This window comes from Siniperca chuatsi, linkage group LG3 (assembly GCF_020085105.1).
Source record: "Siniperca chuatsi isolate FFG_IHB_CAS linkage group LG3, ASM2008510v1, whole genome shotgun sequence".
Lineage (NCBI taxonomy): Eukaryota > Metazoa > Chordata > Actinopteri > Centrarchiformes > Sinipercidae > Siniperca > Siniperca chuatsi.
In genome coordinates, this window is record NC_058044.1 from 16,993,081 (window position 1) to 17,009,530 (window position 16,450).

Sequence of the window (16,450 nt, forward strand, 5' to 3'; positions counted from 1 at the left end):
CCAGGTTGTCTCATCTAATATCTGCAGGATTTTTGAGAACCATGACATGCTTGGTCAATATAGAGCTCACCTCCTTTCTCTACACTGTTTGTAGGAGGGATGGAGTGAGGAAGGGAAGGAATGGCATACAACCGACATTGAGGCCATTGATGGGCCATATCTTATTTCCCAAGGTGAGAGGAGTAGTTCCCTAGACAGCAGACAGCAGTCTGTCCTTCCACTCTCCTGGACTGGGACCTTCCTTGGACATCTGGATTGTCTCTGCACATGGACCGCCCTCAGCAATACAAACCAATCTTTACGCCATTTTGCAGAAGCATGGGGGAACCTAAACTACCCTGCCTGTTGATGCAAGATGCTGCAATCATGCTGTCCATCCTGACCATACTAAGTTGGCCTTGCAGACACAGAAGGAAATGGCAGAGGGCTTGTTGTATTGTCGTCATCTCCAATTCGTTGATATACTGTCACAGAAAAAAGTAAAGCAGAATATACAATCTTGTCCCTGGGGCAGTAAACCACACAAGTACATTATGGTAGCCTCTCTTTTTATAAGTCCAATTTTAATACCCTACCATTTGTAATTCTAGCTTAACTTACTAGTTCTAGTGCAAGGACATGATCGCTCACCAGCTTCCCATCCATGAACACTGCCAATTATGTTTGCCAAACTAAGAGCACAGGTGCTAAGGATTTGACTCTTGTTTCTGCAGTAGTGGTCTAGTGCTTTTACCCCCTGCACTATCCAGGTGCTCGAACCAGTATGCTATCCCTGTACTGACTTTCGTAACCTTTAGGTGACTGGAAAAATAGACATAGAGATCATACCTATACCAAAACATACATGATCTTTAGATAACCATGATGAACCGGCAAACAAACTGGATCTTGTATTGTGATACCTCCTGTCTGTCTCCTTTTCTAGTATCCTACTGTTGTGGCATCAAGTAAATAACGTTCGGCAATGGACATTGTTTCAGATGAAAGATCTTACAGCAGATATTTGACCTAAACAGTAAAGGCTGCCCTCTTACACAAACATACATCTATTACGCATACACCAACCTGCTCTCAACCCTCAAGTGACCATTGAAGGTTAGGTGCACAGGTGCTTTGTCTGAAAGTAATTATTCTCATCTCATATGGAATATGTAAATGGTTGGAGAGTTAGTCTCAATACGATGGAGAACTGTGGCATGCATATATACTTGCCAGACAGTCAAAATTCTTAATATTCTTCTAATATTCTTAATAAAGCCCCTAGTATTATTCTGTAAACTTTTGCCTTCATTCAGCCAGGATACTGAAAAGCTTTTACAGACAGTTGTTTTTACAGATTTTCAGAGAAAGGTAGAATTTCATCCCAGAATGAAACAGAAATGCATGTGGCAAAATATTGGCAAACCTGCAGTATGTATTCTCCCTTAATAGCTAGAAATGCATATTTGAAGTGAAAACACTGTTGCGTTCAACTCTGTGTTTGCATTTAATTTCAATGTAATAACACTCAAGAGGCAGAAAACCGCAAAGCTATGTCAGTAATTTATTTGTTGGCAAACAACTTTCACTGTTACAACAAATATTAGTTATGAGATCATTCAACTTGGAACCCATACAAAAATAATAAATAATTAGCAATAATATTGTAATAATAATCATGATCATAATAATTTAATAAAAGAACCATAAAACAAACCCAGTGCCACTTTATTTATTCCTGCCTAAAGCCAGCTTTCTTTCCTCTAAGCTTGTTTTGCTGTCTTTAAACCAATAAACAGATAAATAAATAATTTCTTTCTCTGGGACATGGAGGGGGCTTGTGGGACACATGTGCAAGCTACACTTCATAGACTTGTGAAATTTTCCTCCCAAATAAGTAAACATTGGCTTTCCACATTGGACAGTGCTGCTGTGTGCAGAGTTTTCAGATCTTCAGTAATGTAATCTTGGCATTTCACAGGTTAGACCCACCCTTTTTCAAATAGTGGAAATTCTCTTCACTTTTTTTTAGTTTAGAGAATTTATTATTCTCAGCATACTTTTTTTGTACAATAAGATCTCAACCAGCACAGCAAGGTGATGTCAATTGGTAGAATATTTGGCAATAGAGAGGATATGTTTCATAAATCATTCTTGTGATACTCCAAATATCTGGTATCTTTGCTTTTTTCACCCAGGCTCCTTTTTGTGCCTAAAGGAAGGAATGCTTTATTCAAGAACAAATGAGATGAGACCCACTTCCAGCAAACACTAAAACGTAGCATTTCCATAATAACGGTCTCTTTCATAATTGTGCCACTTCATTTTCTCTTTAGTTTTAAATCTACACAGTGGTAAAGTATATAGTAACAATTGATTTGCAAAATGTAAGTGACAGTGGTGTTGCTATAAAAGGACCAGAATGAAGTGTGCGTAGGGTATATGTGTATTAATTAAGGAGTGCTTAACTGTCTCTGTATTTACGAAAGAGTGACATGAAAGATTGTTCCTTGCTCGTTCTGTAGTCTACACGTGACCAGAACATATCATTGACATTTCAGAACAGTTCCACAGACAAAAGGTTTGCAACATAAAATTAAAAATAACAGACTTGGTCATATGCAACATTTGTATTTGTATCTGTATTCTGTACAATACATAGAAACAGTTTGTGATTTCTTTATAATCCTTTGATAACTGAAAACTTTTACAGAAGAAAGGAGAAGAAACAGAACCCATTCTATTTTTAAATTCAGTCTGTTGTAATATGATCTTCCTTTGTTTTCAGTGAAATACACAGTAGCCGCAGTCACTACAACTTGCAGGAATGTTACACCAGCCCAGACACAACTCCAGTTTAGCAGATACGAACAGGAAGAGAATTCAGAACATCAGCGTGATATGGTCACAGTTCGGTTGCCCAATAAAATAGTTTTTGGGATGATCAGTAGTGAGGGCATATATCATACATCCTCCACTTGATTGGCAGGTAGTGGGGCGGGGCCTCTTTAAGACCAGTTTATGTTGTGAACACCAGAGTTTAATATCCTGCTTTACCCTTTGGAGAGGTGGAAACATTATCCCAGAACCCAGTGTCTTTAAGAGTGAGACAGAGAGACAGACATACAGACAAACAGACAGGCAGCTCCTTTAACCAGGGCTGGGGGCCACGCCCCTGTAGTGGTGGTAGTGGAGACTATATGCTATGATCTGCTAGAGGTCCATATTGGGGAACTTGTAGGGCTTCGGTCAATCCAAGATTCCAAATTAAAGTAACAGGTAGGGTAAAATTACAGCATCCCTCCCCCTTCCTCTCTTTTCCAGGTTAAAAGTTTCATTCCTGTTTGATGTTCACAAAAAGTCTCTCAGAACTGCCCTTTCAGCCTGCACCATTTATGACAATACGTTCAGTCCCTGCTTTCGTTTGACCAGCGATATCTCAACCATATTGTCATGAACCATAGTTAATGTCACACACAGTACATCAATCCAGTCAGTCAACACCACAGAATGTTTTCATTGGAAAGTTGGAAGTGTGAGAGTGGGCTGGGGAGGGATAGAAGTCTCTTGATTGGCTCTATAGACTGGTAACCAGGTGGGAAGGGTCTATGGGTGGCTCCTCAGGCGACGAATCGGACTCTTCCTTGTTGCCGGACACCATGTATCCATCACTGCCACCACGGCCCATGTGGTAGTAGCTCTGTAGCTCGTGGAGGTGATTCCTGGAACCCAAGTTTGGCATGCTCTTATAATAGACGTCATCCAGCTCCGGAGCAGTGGCACTCTTACAGGGCTGCAGCTCCCCAGAGCTGTCTTCCTCTCCGTCTGTTAAGCCATTCATCTGCCCATCCTGAAGGTCCGTCAGTACTGGCATGCTGGTGTACAGTGAGTCTCTGTGGTTGGGCGAATGTGTGTGCTCGTCAGTGTGCTCGTTGGTCAGCAGGGGGAAGAAGCTCTCACTGGTCTCCTGGGGAATGCGCCGTGGCCGGGAGAAGCTGTGGGGGGGTGGTGGAGGTGGGGGGTGGCTGTCTGGTGGAGGAGGCCGTGGCGGCAGAAGCGGAGCGTTGGATTCCTCTCTGATAATCTCCAAACCCAGGTTCTCCTCATGGGGGAAGGCTGCAGGGTTGTCTAGCACCATGGGCCCATTGTCCTCTTTACCACTGCCCACACACCCACCAACTCCACTGCTGCTGCTGCTGCTGCTGCCTCCTGCCATGCTCCCTGAAAGACCCAGGTAGGAATAATAGTTAAAGCATATTTCTGCTCATTTTAACGAGGAGCAGTGTTATTACTAGTATAGTGACATGTGGTGATGATTTTAGCACAGTGGAGATTTCAGTGTTAACTAGTCAAAAAAATTATTTTTTAGTGGCTATAATGAATATTTCCATATTAACAGTGGATAAAATTTACTATGTGTAATGTAAAAGGGGTTGGTCATACTGATGAACCCAGTGATGAGAATTATCACCTGACTCTGCAGTTCCTTTCAGCTTTACGCAGAGTTTAATTGTCTTTGATCTCATTGTTTTGGCTTTCCAGCCCACAACTTTACTGTTTTGGTTCAGCTCACCGCTCTCATTTTCGGTCACAGCAGGCAGCTTTCAGCGAAAAAGCTTTATAAAACCACTGTATGCTACTTTCCCAAGCGGCAGACAGGCAAATTTAACAACTAGCTGGTGAACATAGTGTAGCATTTTGAAGAGTAAGAGCAAGATATTTCCTTTTGGAGTTGGTAGAGACCAAAAACAGCTAAAAGGAAAGTGAGTATTGGACTGACATTCGCCAGGTGGCCAGAAATACGACTCCAAGTGAATGCTAATGTTTCTCAGTATCTACTGGATTGTAAATAGGTGACTGTACGCTATATCGACACAAAGATGATGATATATCAGTGTTGTGCTCACAAGCTGTTTCAGCTGCCCCCAAGTGGCAAAAAAAGTTATTGCAGGTTAATTTACAACATATGTATATATCTATCAATAGTACAAAACTCTAAATGCTGTTTTTGGCACCCTTTCTGTTTTGGAACATTTTGAGGCAAAAAAGTATTTACGCACCCAACTTGTAGAAGGGAGGTTCAGCTCTCTGAGGGAAGTGTTTAATTACTCTTTTAAAGAATCCGAGGCCAAGAATTCTTAGTTATGCGCTTTACAAGCAGTTCCCCTGTCTAGATAAACCAGAAGTATGTGACTGTCTAAAAGTGAAATGATTTCAATCAAAGCAGTCACCTCCATTGGCCATGCTGCTGTTGACCAGCTTGTTCATCAGGTTGTGATTGCGCTCGGTGTTAGCTCTCTCATGGTTGTTGAGGTAGGATGGGATGTAATTGGAGGTCAGCTCCTTGAGGATCTTCTTCTCCAGGGTCGTCTCCTTGTGGTTGCTGTGGGTGCCATAGCCGCCACTACGGTCTAGAATCTGGACGCAGTCACTCAGGTACTCACTGCTGGCCATGCTGTAGTTGTTGGCATGGTTACCATTAAGAGGGAGTGTATCCATAACGCTGGAGTCTCTTGCGTTGTTCAGGATGCCCTCTGAGGAACAAATAATTTAAAAAAGTAATAATTATTAGGATTCATAAATAAACTAAGTGGATTTCTCAGAAGAGAGATTTTAATTATTGTTTGATATCATAGCGTGTGCTGTGAATTGAGGATTAAAAAGTAGCAATGATAATTTTCTTGGAAGAAAAATGCTTCAAGCGTTCATAATTCATTTACGAGAAACCTCAGAAGTACTTTCTTTTCTCCATTACTGCCAGCACTACAGCAATACAAAAAGAAGAGTTTCAGTGCAAAATAAGATAAATAGTTTGAAGTGACACTTACATTGCAAGTAATGTTAAGGGCAAACCCATTGCACCTCAATGATAACTCAAATGCCAATTGGTACATTTGATCCACAATATTTCAATTAAATGAGATTCAATGGTAATACTTGTTTTTTTATATTATAGATGTATTGTCCCCCAAGAGAAGAACTTTTAAATAGCATTTTCTAGAAAATGAATCTGCAAATATGTGACAAACCAAATAAGACAACTGTATTACATGGACTGACTACTGATTTGGAAATAAGAGCTTTAGCATGGCTGACAGCCAAACAAAACTACTGTTTGGATGTTGATTGGGCTGAAAATGTTGGACAGAGTGCTTTGGAAGCAAGAAAAGAGAGAAGAAAGTCTGTGATACTGAAGTAGTTGGGTATTAATTTAGCCCATACTTGTATCTCGGTAAGGTGCTAATGGACAGCATGAGGGAGAAGAGAGAAAAGACACAGATGTGAGTTCATACATTGGGAGAAAGAAAACTTTCAGCAGCTATTAAATCAACAGTTGCACAGTAATTGGAGGCACGATGAAAAATGTTTAACAAAGAAACCCTTTCTCAAAATCAAAGTCTGTTTTTGCCTTATTGTTAACTGGCTGCTATCAGGTTTATTATTTATTTAACACAGAGAAAACACCTCACAAATGATTTAAAATGGTATATACAACAGACATGCAGTAGAAGTCAAGCAATACACAAGTCTCAATTGAAACATACAAAATGAAGCACATAAAATAGAACATACAAATATTTCATGGCTCCCAAGTAGCTTATAAAAGATATAGTGAATCTGCAACCAGTAACATATATTGTGCATCTATAGCATACAATAAATCAGCATGTGAACTTGTTATACTGTTGTGATAAATCATCAACAGAATTTTCTCTCTGTGAGAACTGCCCAGCGGGTGTCCTTTGTGAAAGATTATTGCAGTGTGATTGATCGCCTCACTTGGGAGCCACAATAAGGCTAGATCAGATATGCAGCCAAAAGTGCATCACAGTAGCAAACATTTTAAAATGAAATAATCATGCAAAATAAATTTAATGTAGTGAAAAAACAACTCAAAGCTAACTTTCCAAATGTTGTATGTTTATAATAGGAACATCAGGCACACCTTGGGTGTTGTACATGCCCACGGCTGGGTTGTTATAGACTGCCGAGTCCCCCAGGAGAGTGTTATAAGGATTGTTAGTACCATGGGGACGAAGGAGAGCATTAGTTATAAGATGATTAGCCATGGCTCCTGGTACAGGTAGATAGAGAAAGAGAGAGGAAGAGCAACAGCCATGTCGAGAGAGAAAGAGAGAGGAAAAGCAACAGCCAAGTCAAGAGAGAAAAAGAGAGAAGCGCTCGAGAAAGGAAGGCAGAGAAAGAGGTTGAAGGAGAGAGCATGTAGACGTTGCAGAGTGGAAGTACGCAAGAAGGAAAAAGAAGAGGGGAGAGTGAGATGGAAAGTGAGTGTGTGGAAGAAAGAGGGAGAGAAAAGGACAAGTAAATCAAACAAGCAAACATAGTTTGAGGTGAAAGCCAAGAAAAAGCTTGATAAGTCATTCTTGCAGCCACTGCGTACAGGCTGAGGGAGGGGACGAGAGAGAGAGAGCGAGAGAGAGAGAGAGAGAGAGAGAGAGAGAGCGAGAGCGTAGCATAGCTTGGAGAAGATTGTGCTGCAGTTCAATACACTTGAGCAGAGTAGCATGACTACAAGATAGTTAATGGACAAAGGGGCCACAAAAAAGTGTTCTCAGTGCATTTTCTTCCCTAGGTGGCAGAAAGATCAGGTACACATAAAGACACTGCAGAAAAACAAACACGAATGATCACAACATCTCTTATACATTCATCCTCATGTTGTATTCCCTACTGTATCAAAAAAGACACTACGTCTACCTCTACTCCTAAGTGTGTATGTATGTCATATAGCTTCAAAACATAGGTAAGAGGGAAAAAACTGAGACACTAAAACATCTCTGTGGTGACATTTATTTTTTTATGCTAAGAGGCACAGTGTCTTAAGCTGTTTAGCTGAAAGAAAATACCAAAAAACATTTTAGTTATCTAACTCCTAAATCCAATGTTTGAGGACACCACAGTTCAGTTCAGTTCATATTAGTAAAACTTCATTACTATTTCCCTTTCAGAAATGAGAAGTTGGCCATCAGCCTGAACTTGGCCGACAAAATAAAGCTCCAGGTAGAATAAATAAGAAAGAATGGAAAAATGGAAAAATACTGACACTATAAAGACATCAGGGTAAATATGTGAGGGTGACCAAACAGCTAATTCACACCCATAGTCCCAACTAAAACAGACAAAAGAAATAATATATATTAGACATAATAATGTCTTAAAATGTACTTCAAAGTTAAAATGAACACATTCCTTGTTCATTTTATTCTCTTCTAATTTCAACAAGTCTATCTCCTATCAGAATATCCAATTTATTCCACCCCATCTGTTTCACTAAGCCACAGTACGTAGTCATTTGAAATCTACTGGCTAAGCAGCTCTCTGCACCATACTTTAAAGTGTGAGGGAAGGAGGAGGTGGGGGTGTCTTAAACCCTGCCTCACTAAGTGTGTGATAATTCAGGCGCTGACACACACCGTGTCTGCTTTAACATCAATCTGTCATGCTAACAGCTTATTAGTGGCCTAAAGGAAGTGAGGGCCACACCTCGACTTAGAGACTAACAAATGGCAGTGTATGTGTGTGTGCGTTCCACTGTGTGTGTGTGTGTGTGTGTGTGTGTGTGTGTGTGCGTGTGTGCGTGTGTGTGTGTGTGTCAAAATATCTAGTCATTTGGGTGTCTATGTCCTCATTACCCTAGCCCTCAGACAGCTATAGTCATGGAATCTGTTTTTACAGTGGCTTACTCTGGAGGGACAGCAACAGAAGCTCAGAATAAAGTGGAAATACAGTGAACTAGGCCTAATACTCATTTAAAAGCTTGGTAACTACAGTAGCCTATATGATGAGATAAGCTAGGCTGAACATATAGATTCTCAGGTGAAAAATACTGCAAAACTTTGCTCTACTTTACTGTACATTTCTATTGCTGTGGTGCAGTAACTTCACCTGAAGTGACACACTTGTACATTCGGCTAATAATTAAGCATTAATCTAATGCAACTCTGCATAACTTATTACGTATAATAATAAAAGGACCACTGATGTTCAGCTCAAGACTTGCACACATACTTTAGTTTAAAATATTTATCACCCACAAATCCTTGGAAAAAGAAGTCCTCTGTCAACTCTGCACTTTATAATGGGACCACAGACCGGTTGATGTTTCAGTTGTGACAAGAGTCTGCTCCTAACTCTCCCGCCTGTAAAGTCATCCTTTGAAGCAGCAGAAAAGTAGTAAGTTATATTTACACTCTATTCTGCTAATCCTCCTCTCTAAAAGAACACAGTACCATTATCGGAAGTTTGGACTCCTACCTCTTTACTAAATGACTGCTGTCTGAGCCTCCCGCTATTAATAAAATAGATATGATGACAGTGATGAGGATGCAAATGGTAGGTATCCTGTGGTTACCTCTGTTGAGCGTGGCGGAGCTGTTGATGTCTCCAGTGATGAAGGAAGACTCCTGTTTCCTCACAGTGTCATTCCACATCCGCCTGATACGACTCTATACACAGGAGAAAAGAAGCAAGAGAGAAAGAGAAGGAAAAAGAGGTAGAGGAGGTAGGGACAAAGACACAGAGGAGTAGCAATAATGGAGGAGAGGAAGGAATAAAAGGAAGGTACAGGAACAAGTCAAGGGAGGAAAGACATGACGAAAAAAAGAGGGAAAGAAATATGGTAAGAAACGTAATATATGGGAGTATGTGCAAAAGAAGGGCAAATTAGTGCAGGAGAGGCCATAAAGGAAAAAGCAAATCAACAACCAGCAAGAGAGAAACAGGTGGGGGAAAATAATCACCCGTCAATGCCATTTATACTCCATCTACCTGTGTGTCAGCATCAATATGTGAAGCTGTAAGTCAGGGTTTGGGCTATCTCACTTTCAACACAAAATCCACATTTTAAGTCTGAACATATATAGCATTCTAACTTCACAAGTTCCACATTAGAAGTCTTTTTTTTGTTAAAATCGAAAAAAAATTGAAACTGAGCTGAATCTAGTTGAAAGTGAACAGCGATAACCCAAAACCCTCATGGCGTGCTCCGGTCTCACCTGAGAGTCTGCTGTGCTGTAGCGTCCAGGTGTGCAGGCAGGTAAGCTCACCTGTGAGCCTGTGGAGTAGCGGCCTGGGGTCCGTGAAGTGGTGGTCTTACTGGAGGAGGAGATAGACGTCTCCACACTCTTGCCGCTGCAGCAGTGAGTACGCAGACATTTGCCGTATTCTTTACGCACCTGGGCAGAGGAGGTGTGAGGTGGAGAGAGTTACACACAGACACACTATGCACATATATAAAACCAAAAAGCACAGGGGGGAGGAGGAATTGATTGATGCTCCAATTTTAACTTGTAGATAGTGAAGCATATTTTTAAGATGACACACCCACAAAGACACAGACTGGAAGGGCTTAACTTGATATAGTGTCCCTGTTGACTTCTCCTTTTACTCAAACTCCTTGTGCAAACACTAACTCCATGAAAATTTTGATATTAAAGGATTAACTTCATAAACTTTCCCCCATGAACATCCACCCCAAATGTTATTAAAGTCTCATATCCATATGAAATGAACACATTCCTTCGGGAGACATTTGATGCAGTTGTACACACAGAACATCTGCATTTAGATCCCAATCAAGTTAGAACAAATAGGACTGTAATTGCTTTTTAACAAGCTTGTTGGACTGGCAGACGTGTATTGCCACATGCTCTGTTTGAACAGCTGTGTGGTGAGTTGCTCCATGCATCTTGGGAGAAACCATGTTGGACCGCAGCCAAAGAAAACATCAGCACTGTTCTGAGGACATCTCTCAGGATACCTGATCCCACGGCCTAACACATACCTAAGTACAGTGCGTGCACACATGTACACACACTGCACTTGTTTACTGCTTGCACGCTTAAAACTAAAAACTCTCTGTGGGACTGCAGCCAGACGAGAGTATTAAGCATTTGATGAATTTTCTTTCCATATCCTACTCCTTTTCTGCACTCCCAGGCACTGACAGTGTGTGGGAGACTCTGTAAAAATATCCCAGGATGTGTAGGCTCTTCCTGGAAGCCACATATAATTCAAATATAAAAAGTGATACATGCTTCTAATCCTTTAGGCCAACCAAACCCAAAGCACATATAAAGGAGGTCATCCTTTGAAATTGGGGGTTGTGTGTCAGTGTGAGCAATGTATTAAAACACAGAAATCATCAGAGGAGTGTATCTGTAACCACTGCCACTGAGCCATCAAAACATACATAGATTTCCTCTGCATGTGTCAAAATTTAAAACAATTAATATTATTATTGAAAAAGCCATTTCAGGCTTGATGACCCTGTCTGATGATGAAAAACTTTCTTTTCTGTCTGGGGGAAGACAGAAACACCGTAAGACTAGCAGCTCAGTGTGTTACCTGCTGCCACAAGTCAAGACAGAAAGTGAAAGAGAAAGAGAGAGGTAGTGAGAGTGAAAAAGTGAGAGAAGCGAGCAGCCAGTAGGGTTACTGAATGGCCAATCAAACCTGTGACAGCTCTGCAGATACTTTTGGTGTCCCTGCTGATCACTTCTAGTATGTGTGTGTGTGTGTGTGTGTGTGTGTGTGTGTGTGTGTCTGTGTGCGCATATATTTGTCTGCCTGTCACACTGTCTGTGTATTTATGTCCAGCTTTGTCTCAGTTTGTCTCCCTCACCTTCTTCTGCAGGATGCAGTGAAAGATGAAGATGAACATGCCCTGCAGGGAGTTGAAGATGGTGAAAAGGTAGGCCATGATGACGGTGCTCTCGTTGATGTACATCAGGCCGAAAGCCCAGGTCAGGCCCAGCAGACACAGCAGGGCTATGGCCCCGATCACCCAAGACCTACACAAGAGGGGAAATAATTGAGAGGGAGAAATGCTCAGTCACTTAAGATTAAAATTCCATTCAATATCCTACATTCTTGACAACAGATATCTACATAATATGTAAAGGATATAAGGTTGCATTGTAAGTAGGGTAACATGAGAGGCTTGTCTCTTTCCCTGGATCAGAAAAGCTATTCAGCCAAGTTTGATGCATGTGGGATCATGAGGCAGGAGAAAGGGGTTAGAGAGGGTTCATTCGGAGTCCCACCGCTGTGGGAGTGGGATGGAGGAAGCAGTGGGAGGTTTTGCCTAAAAGAATTATACTCTTATGAAAAGGGTGAGAGAGTAGAGAGTGAGAGAGTGGATTTGCTCATTTAGATAGCATCTCAAGAGACGGAGGAGAGGTTACAAACCAGCTGACGTCAGCCATCAGTATCGAGAAAGTCAAGCATACAAGACTTTTTCCAAGTTTCATCCAAACTCTATCACTCAGAGTACCTGGCAGAGGGTAAAAGACGTTTTCACAGGCAAAAGTGGGCACTGAAGTCTGTTAGTGCAATTGTGACTATAACAATTTAATTGAATAAAATGTAATAAAAGTTTTCAAGACTGTGAACCTCCATTTCAAATAAAGCCTATGCAGAAGTGAGTCATAAAGGCCAAATGTCAGAGGAATTTGGTCTCGTGGCATGTGTATGCATTGTAAGTCCTCCCCTGAGCGTGTGCGTGTGATTGTGCGAGCGGCCATGTGAGTGACTCCACTGGGCAGTAAGTAGAGGGACATTACCGCCATTATAAATGACATTTCTCACTAAAGGTCACAGTTTTCGGGTCTGCCACAGCCGCTAAGATGGCCGTTAATTTGATTGGCTGACTGGGCAGTGATCACCTCTCATGCGAGGGATGGAGACAAAGAAGGGGGGTAAGGAAAGAAAGAGGGTGGATGGGGAGAGAGAAACACAGAGGGGGAGATGTTAGGAGAGTCAGGAAGAAGGAAGAAAGAAAGAGGAAGAGAGTAAGTAAGTGAGACTGAGGAGATTGATTCGATGTTGCCCTCTGTGGCACCGTTCAGGCGAGACAGAACCTCCAATAAAGCTCGTCTGACGACCCTCTTCAATAAAGGGTACACTCATCCCTCTCTTTTCCATCCCTTCATTCCACCTCTTCCTCCAGTGCTCCCTTGAGTCATTGTTTCTGTCTCAGCTCTGTTTCCCCTCATTCACATCTCACCTTTATAATATTTCAATAGCACATTAAGTCTATAGGTCATAGGAACTCACAAATCACACATCAAATAATCCATTTTACAAGGCAGGTTAATGGTTAATTTAAGGATAAGCATATAGACTCTAAGAAGGTTCTACACACAAGTAAGACAACAAGCAAACCAATCAAAATGTCTCTAGGAAGACGAAAGGCATCCTGATTGGAGAGTGGCCTTACCAGAGCCAATCCACAATAAAGACAACTTATGATAGCTTGGAGTTAAAGAGACAAAGAAAACAAAAGGAAGAAAAAAATAAGAAGACAAAAAGGGCATGATGATGATTAACAAGTAAATGAACCACAATAAGACATGACTAATGAAGTGAAAGTGATTAAAATCTATTCAGCCTTCAGTTTGCTTAGAAAGAAGAAGGAAAGTCATTAAAAAGGAAAAAAGATCAGAAAGCATCATATTCTAAATCATTCTTTGATTTTTATCTTTCATCAGGCTTTTTAAATACATTCCCCTGAACTGTGCTGAAGCAAAGATCAGCTGGTTTCATCTTTATTTCTGAAACGCTTCTCACTTGAAGTCCTACTTGAAACTGCTGTCATGAAAGATACATTGGCAATAATATTTAAATGATAAATCAAATGAGTAAGCCATTTTGTGATTTACATTATAAATTCTGAGCTGTGCCTCAGTAAGGCGTTGAGCTGAGAGCCATGGCATATTGTTTGAATTAGACTGAGCCTTTTGTCTTGAGCTGCACTGGAACGACAAATAACACAATCCTGATTAGTTAGCTTAGTAGACAGAGTTTCAGCATTCAGTGGAAATTAAGTCATATTTCACTGGCATTCTCTAAGGGTGATATGAGTAATAATGACATGACTGGGAATAACAATATGATTAATTCAATGACAAGCATCTTGAAATGATGTAAGTCAAAGGTGAAATGTGCTTCATGTGACACATGAACATACAAAAAAAGGATATTAGATTTAAAGGCATAGTTTGACATTTGGGAAATACACTTATTGGCTTTCTTGCTTAGAGTTTGATGAGAAGATGTATGCCACACTCACGTCTGTAAGGTGAAGCCAGCAGCCCGTTAGCTTAGCCTAAAGACTGGAAACAGCTAGCCGGGCTGTGTTTAAAGGTAGAAAAATCAAAAGCTCACTATTAACATGTTATATCTTGTTTGTTTGATCCATACAAAAAACTAAGTGTAAAAACAATAATATGCCGTTTTACACGAGGTTGTGTGCAGGTCTATTCCTCTCCTGGATAAGAAATAGTCTGGCACATAACCATCCATAAAACCACAACTTGTGTTTTTACACTTTGTTTTTCGTACAGATAAAACAAACAAGATATAACATGTTAATTAGTGAGCTTTAAAAGTGCTGGGAGGAGAATTTTGTTACTGTCAGACTGAGTCTGGCTAGCTGCTTCCCCTTGTTTCCAGTCTTTAAGCTAAGCTAAGCTAAAAGACTAAAAGATTATTCCTTTAACTTAATCCACACACAAAAGCATGCCAAATCATGCCTGCTTTCAAAACAAGACGCACTGGTGTGATGGCAGGACTGTGTGCACACATGTACTTACTTGATGTTGTCCAGACATCCAGAGTCTGGTTTGAGAATGGCCGTATGATGGAACATCTTATAAAGAGCGATACCGAGGAAGATTACATTCAGCTGAAACACACACACACACACACACACACACACACACACACACACACACACACATACAAGTTGATATTCTGCAGCAACAAGCCTAATTAAAGACACAATGTCACCACAACAATTCACTCACACACAGTGCATATCATTTCATTTTCCCTTCCAGCAGTAATTGGCTTGGGGACACAGTATCAGCCCACAATCAACAGCTCTTTATGTGCTCAAAATACAGCAGCTTGAGCATCAGGGAAAATACAGCAGTCATTACATCCATTGAGGATCATTGTTACAATAGAAATCCAATTCTCACAGATGCTTTCTATTCTATTGGCCTGCTAATGCATAGAAAGGGTGGTTTAATAATGACTGTCAGGACTGATGTACTGGGTCTCTGTATATCTTACCAGTGGACATAGAGTCTTAACAGTGCAGTCCCACCTGCACCTCTCCCACTTACAGCCAGTTAGATCAGTGATAGCCTGCCTGACATTTCTTAAATGAGTACAGAGCATGAGTGTACATGCTGACATTCACCTAATTGGGAACATCATTCTGTCTTTCCCAAACACTGTTTTTTATATATTTTTTGCTTTTTCTGTCGTCTAACTCTATTTCTGTCTCTGTTCACTTGTTCAAGATATAATGTCTGTTCCTGCTCCTCTGTGTTCCTCTTTTTACTGTGTAATTGGGCTACATTGTAATTAAGTAGCAAGGCAAGGACGAAGTACAGTGCCATCAAATCATCAAATAAGTGCCGAAGAGTAACATAACTTTAATTCTTATCATAATCTGCGATTTTGCTCTATGTCCTTCCAAAGATTTCTCGCTTGTTGGAATATGTGCCGACTTGAGAGTTAATCCATGAGTGGGAATTATTAAAATGACATATAAAGTTCCTTTAGCTTTCACTTACACTGCTTAGGAGCTCAGGCAAACCTTAATGTAACCTGTTGTTCCAGCACAAACATGTGGCAGCCATTCTACTTTGTACATGTGATGCTATGTCAAGTGTGTGTGAGCATGCATGTGTGTGTATCTCACCATAATGATGAGTGTAGCAGGGCCTATAAAGCTCCAAATAAAGTATGTATCCAATCGCAGCCAGCACCTAGAGAGACAGAGAGAGAGAAAGAAGTGAGCAAGAGGGAGAGAGACAGAGAGGGAGAGACATCATGCATGAGAAACAGAGGGAAGAAGAACAGGAGAGGAAAGACGCATAGGGATTAAAAACATGCGCCATTCTCAGATGGATGTAGGGTACCAAAGATTTACCATCAGAGGACAGGACATGCATCATAGTTACACACACATACACACACACACACACACACACACGCGCACACTCAAAGGAGGCATGGGACAAAACACTGTACATTACATGACATACAGTATATCAAATGCATCCCGATAGAGGGAGGAAAGGAATTGGGGGGGATGAAAAAGTGAAAGAGATGAAGAACAGTGAGAAAGGTGTTGCAGGATGAAGGAAATAGACTATACACACACCTCAAACATACATCACACACAGAGGTGGAGACAGCGAGAGATGTGCCCCTGTGATAAATAAAGCTTTACTTCCCCCTTAGGGCACAGATATATGACACGACCACATCCTGCGGTCGCAAAAATATGACATGACTGTGTTCATTTGAATACTGAGTTATGGATGCAGCCCTCATACCAGGCTATTTATGAATTCTGGCTGTGGAGAGGTTAAAGGAGAGAGGAGGGAAACACACACACATATAATGTATTCACACAAACATTCACCTACAC

The 16,450-nt window shown here is 41.0% G+C and overlaps 1 protein-coding gene across 16 annotated transcripts in view; it reads right to left on the reverse strand.

Moving 5' to 3' along the window:
• Positions 1–1,530: 1,530 nt before the first annotated feature.
• The window catches only part of adgrl3.1 (adhesion G protein-coupled receptor L3.1), a 113,068-nt gene continuing 98,148 nt past the window's right edge, over positions 1,531–16,450 (reverse strand). For 6 of the 16 annotated variants that reach the window (XM_044189077.1, XM_044189073.1, XM_044189074.1 and 3 more), the window contains 9 exons: positions 15,716–15,782; positions 14,595–14,686; positions 11,624–11,792; positions 9,996–10,175; positions 9,353–9,446; positions 6,926–7,054; positions 6,202–6,219; positions 5,211–5,513; positions 1,531–4,200 (listed from right to left, as the gene is read on the reverse strand). In XM_044189077.1, coding sequence (XP_044045012.1) covers positions 3,557–4,200; positions 5,211–5,513; positions 6,202–6,219; positions 6,926–7,054; positions 9,353–9,446; positions 9,996–10,175; positions 11,624–11,792; positions 14,595–14,686; positions 15,716–15,782 — 1,696 coding nt within the window. In that variant the 3' untranslated portion in view covers positions 1,531–3,556. The remainder of the gene's footprint in view (positions 4,201–5,210; positions 5,514–6,201; positions 6,220–6,925; positions 7,055–9,352; positions 9,447–9,995; positions 10,176–11,623; positions 11,793–14,594; positions 14,687–15,715; positions 15,783–16,450) is intronic. The other 10 variants (XM_044189080.1, XM_044189078.1, XM_044189086.1 and 7 more) reach the window with 8 other exon arrangements.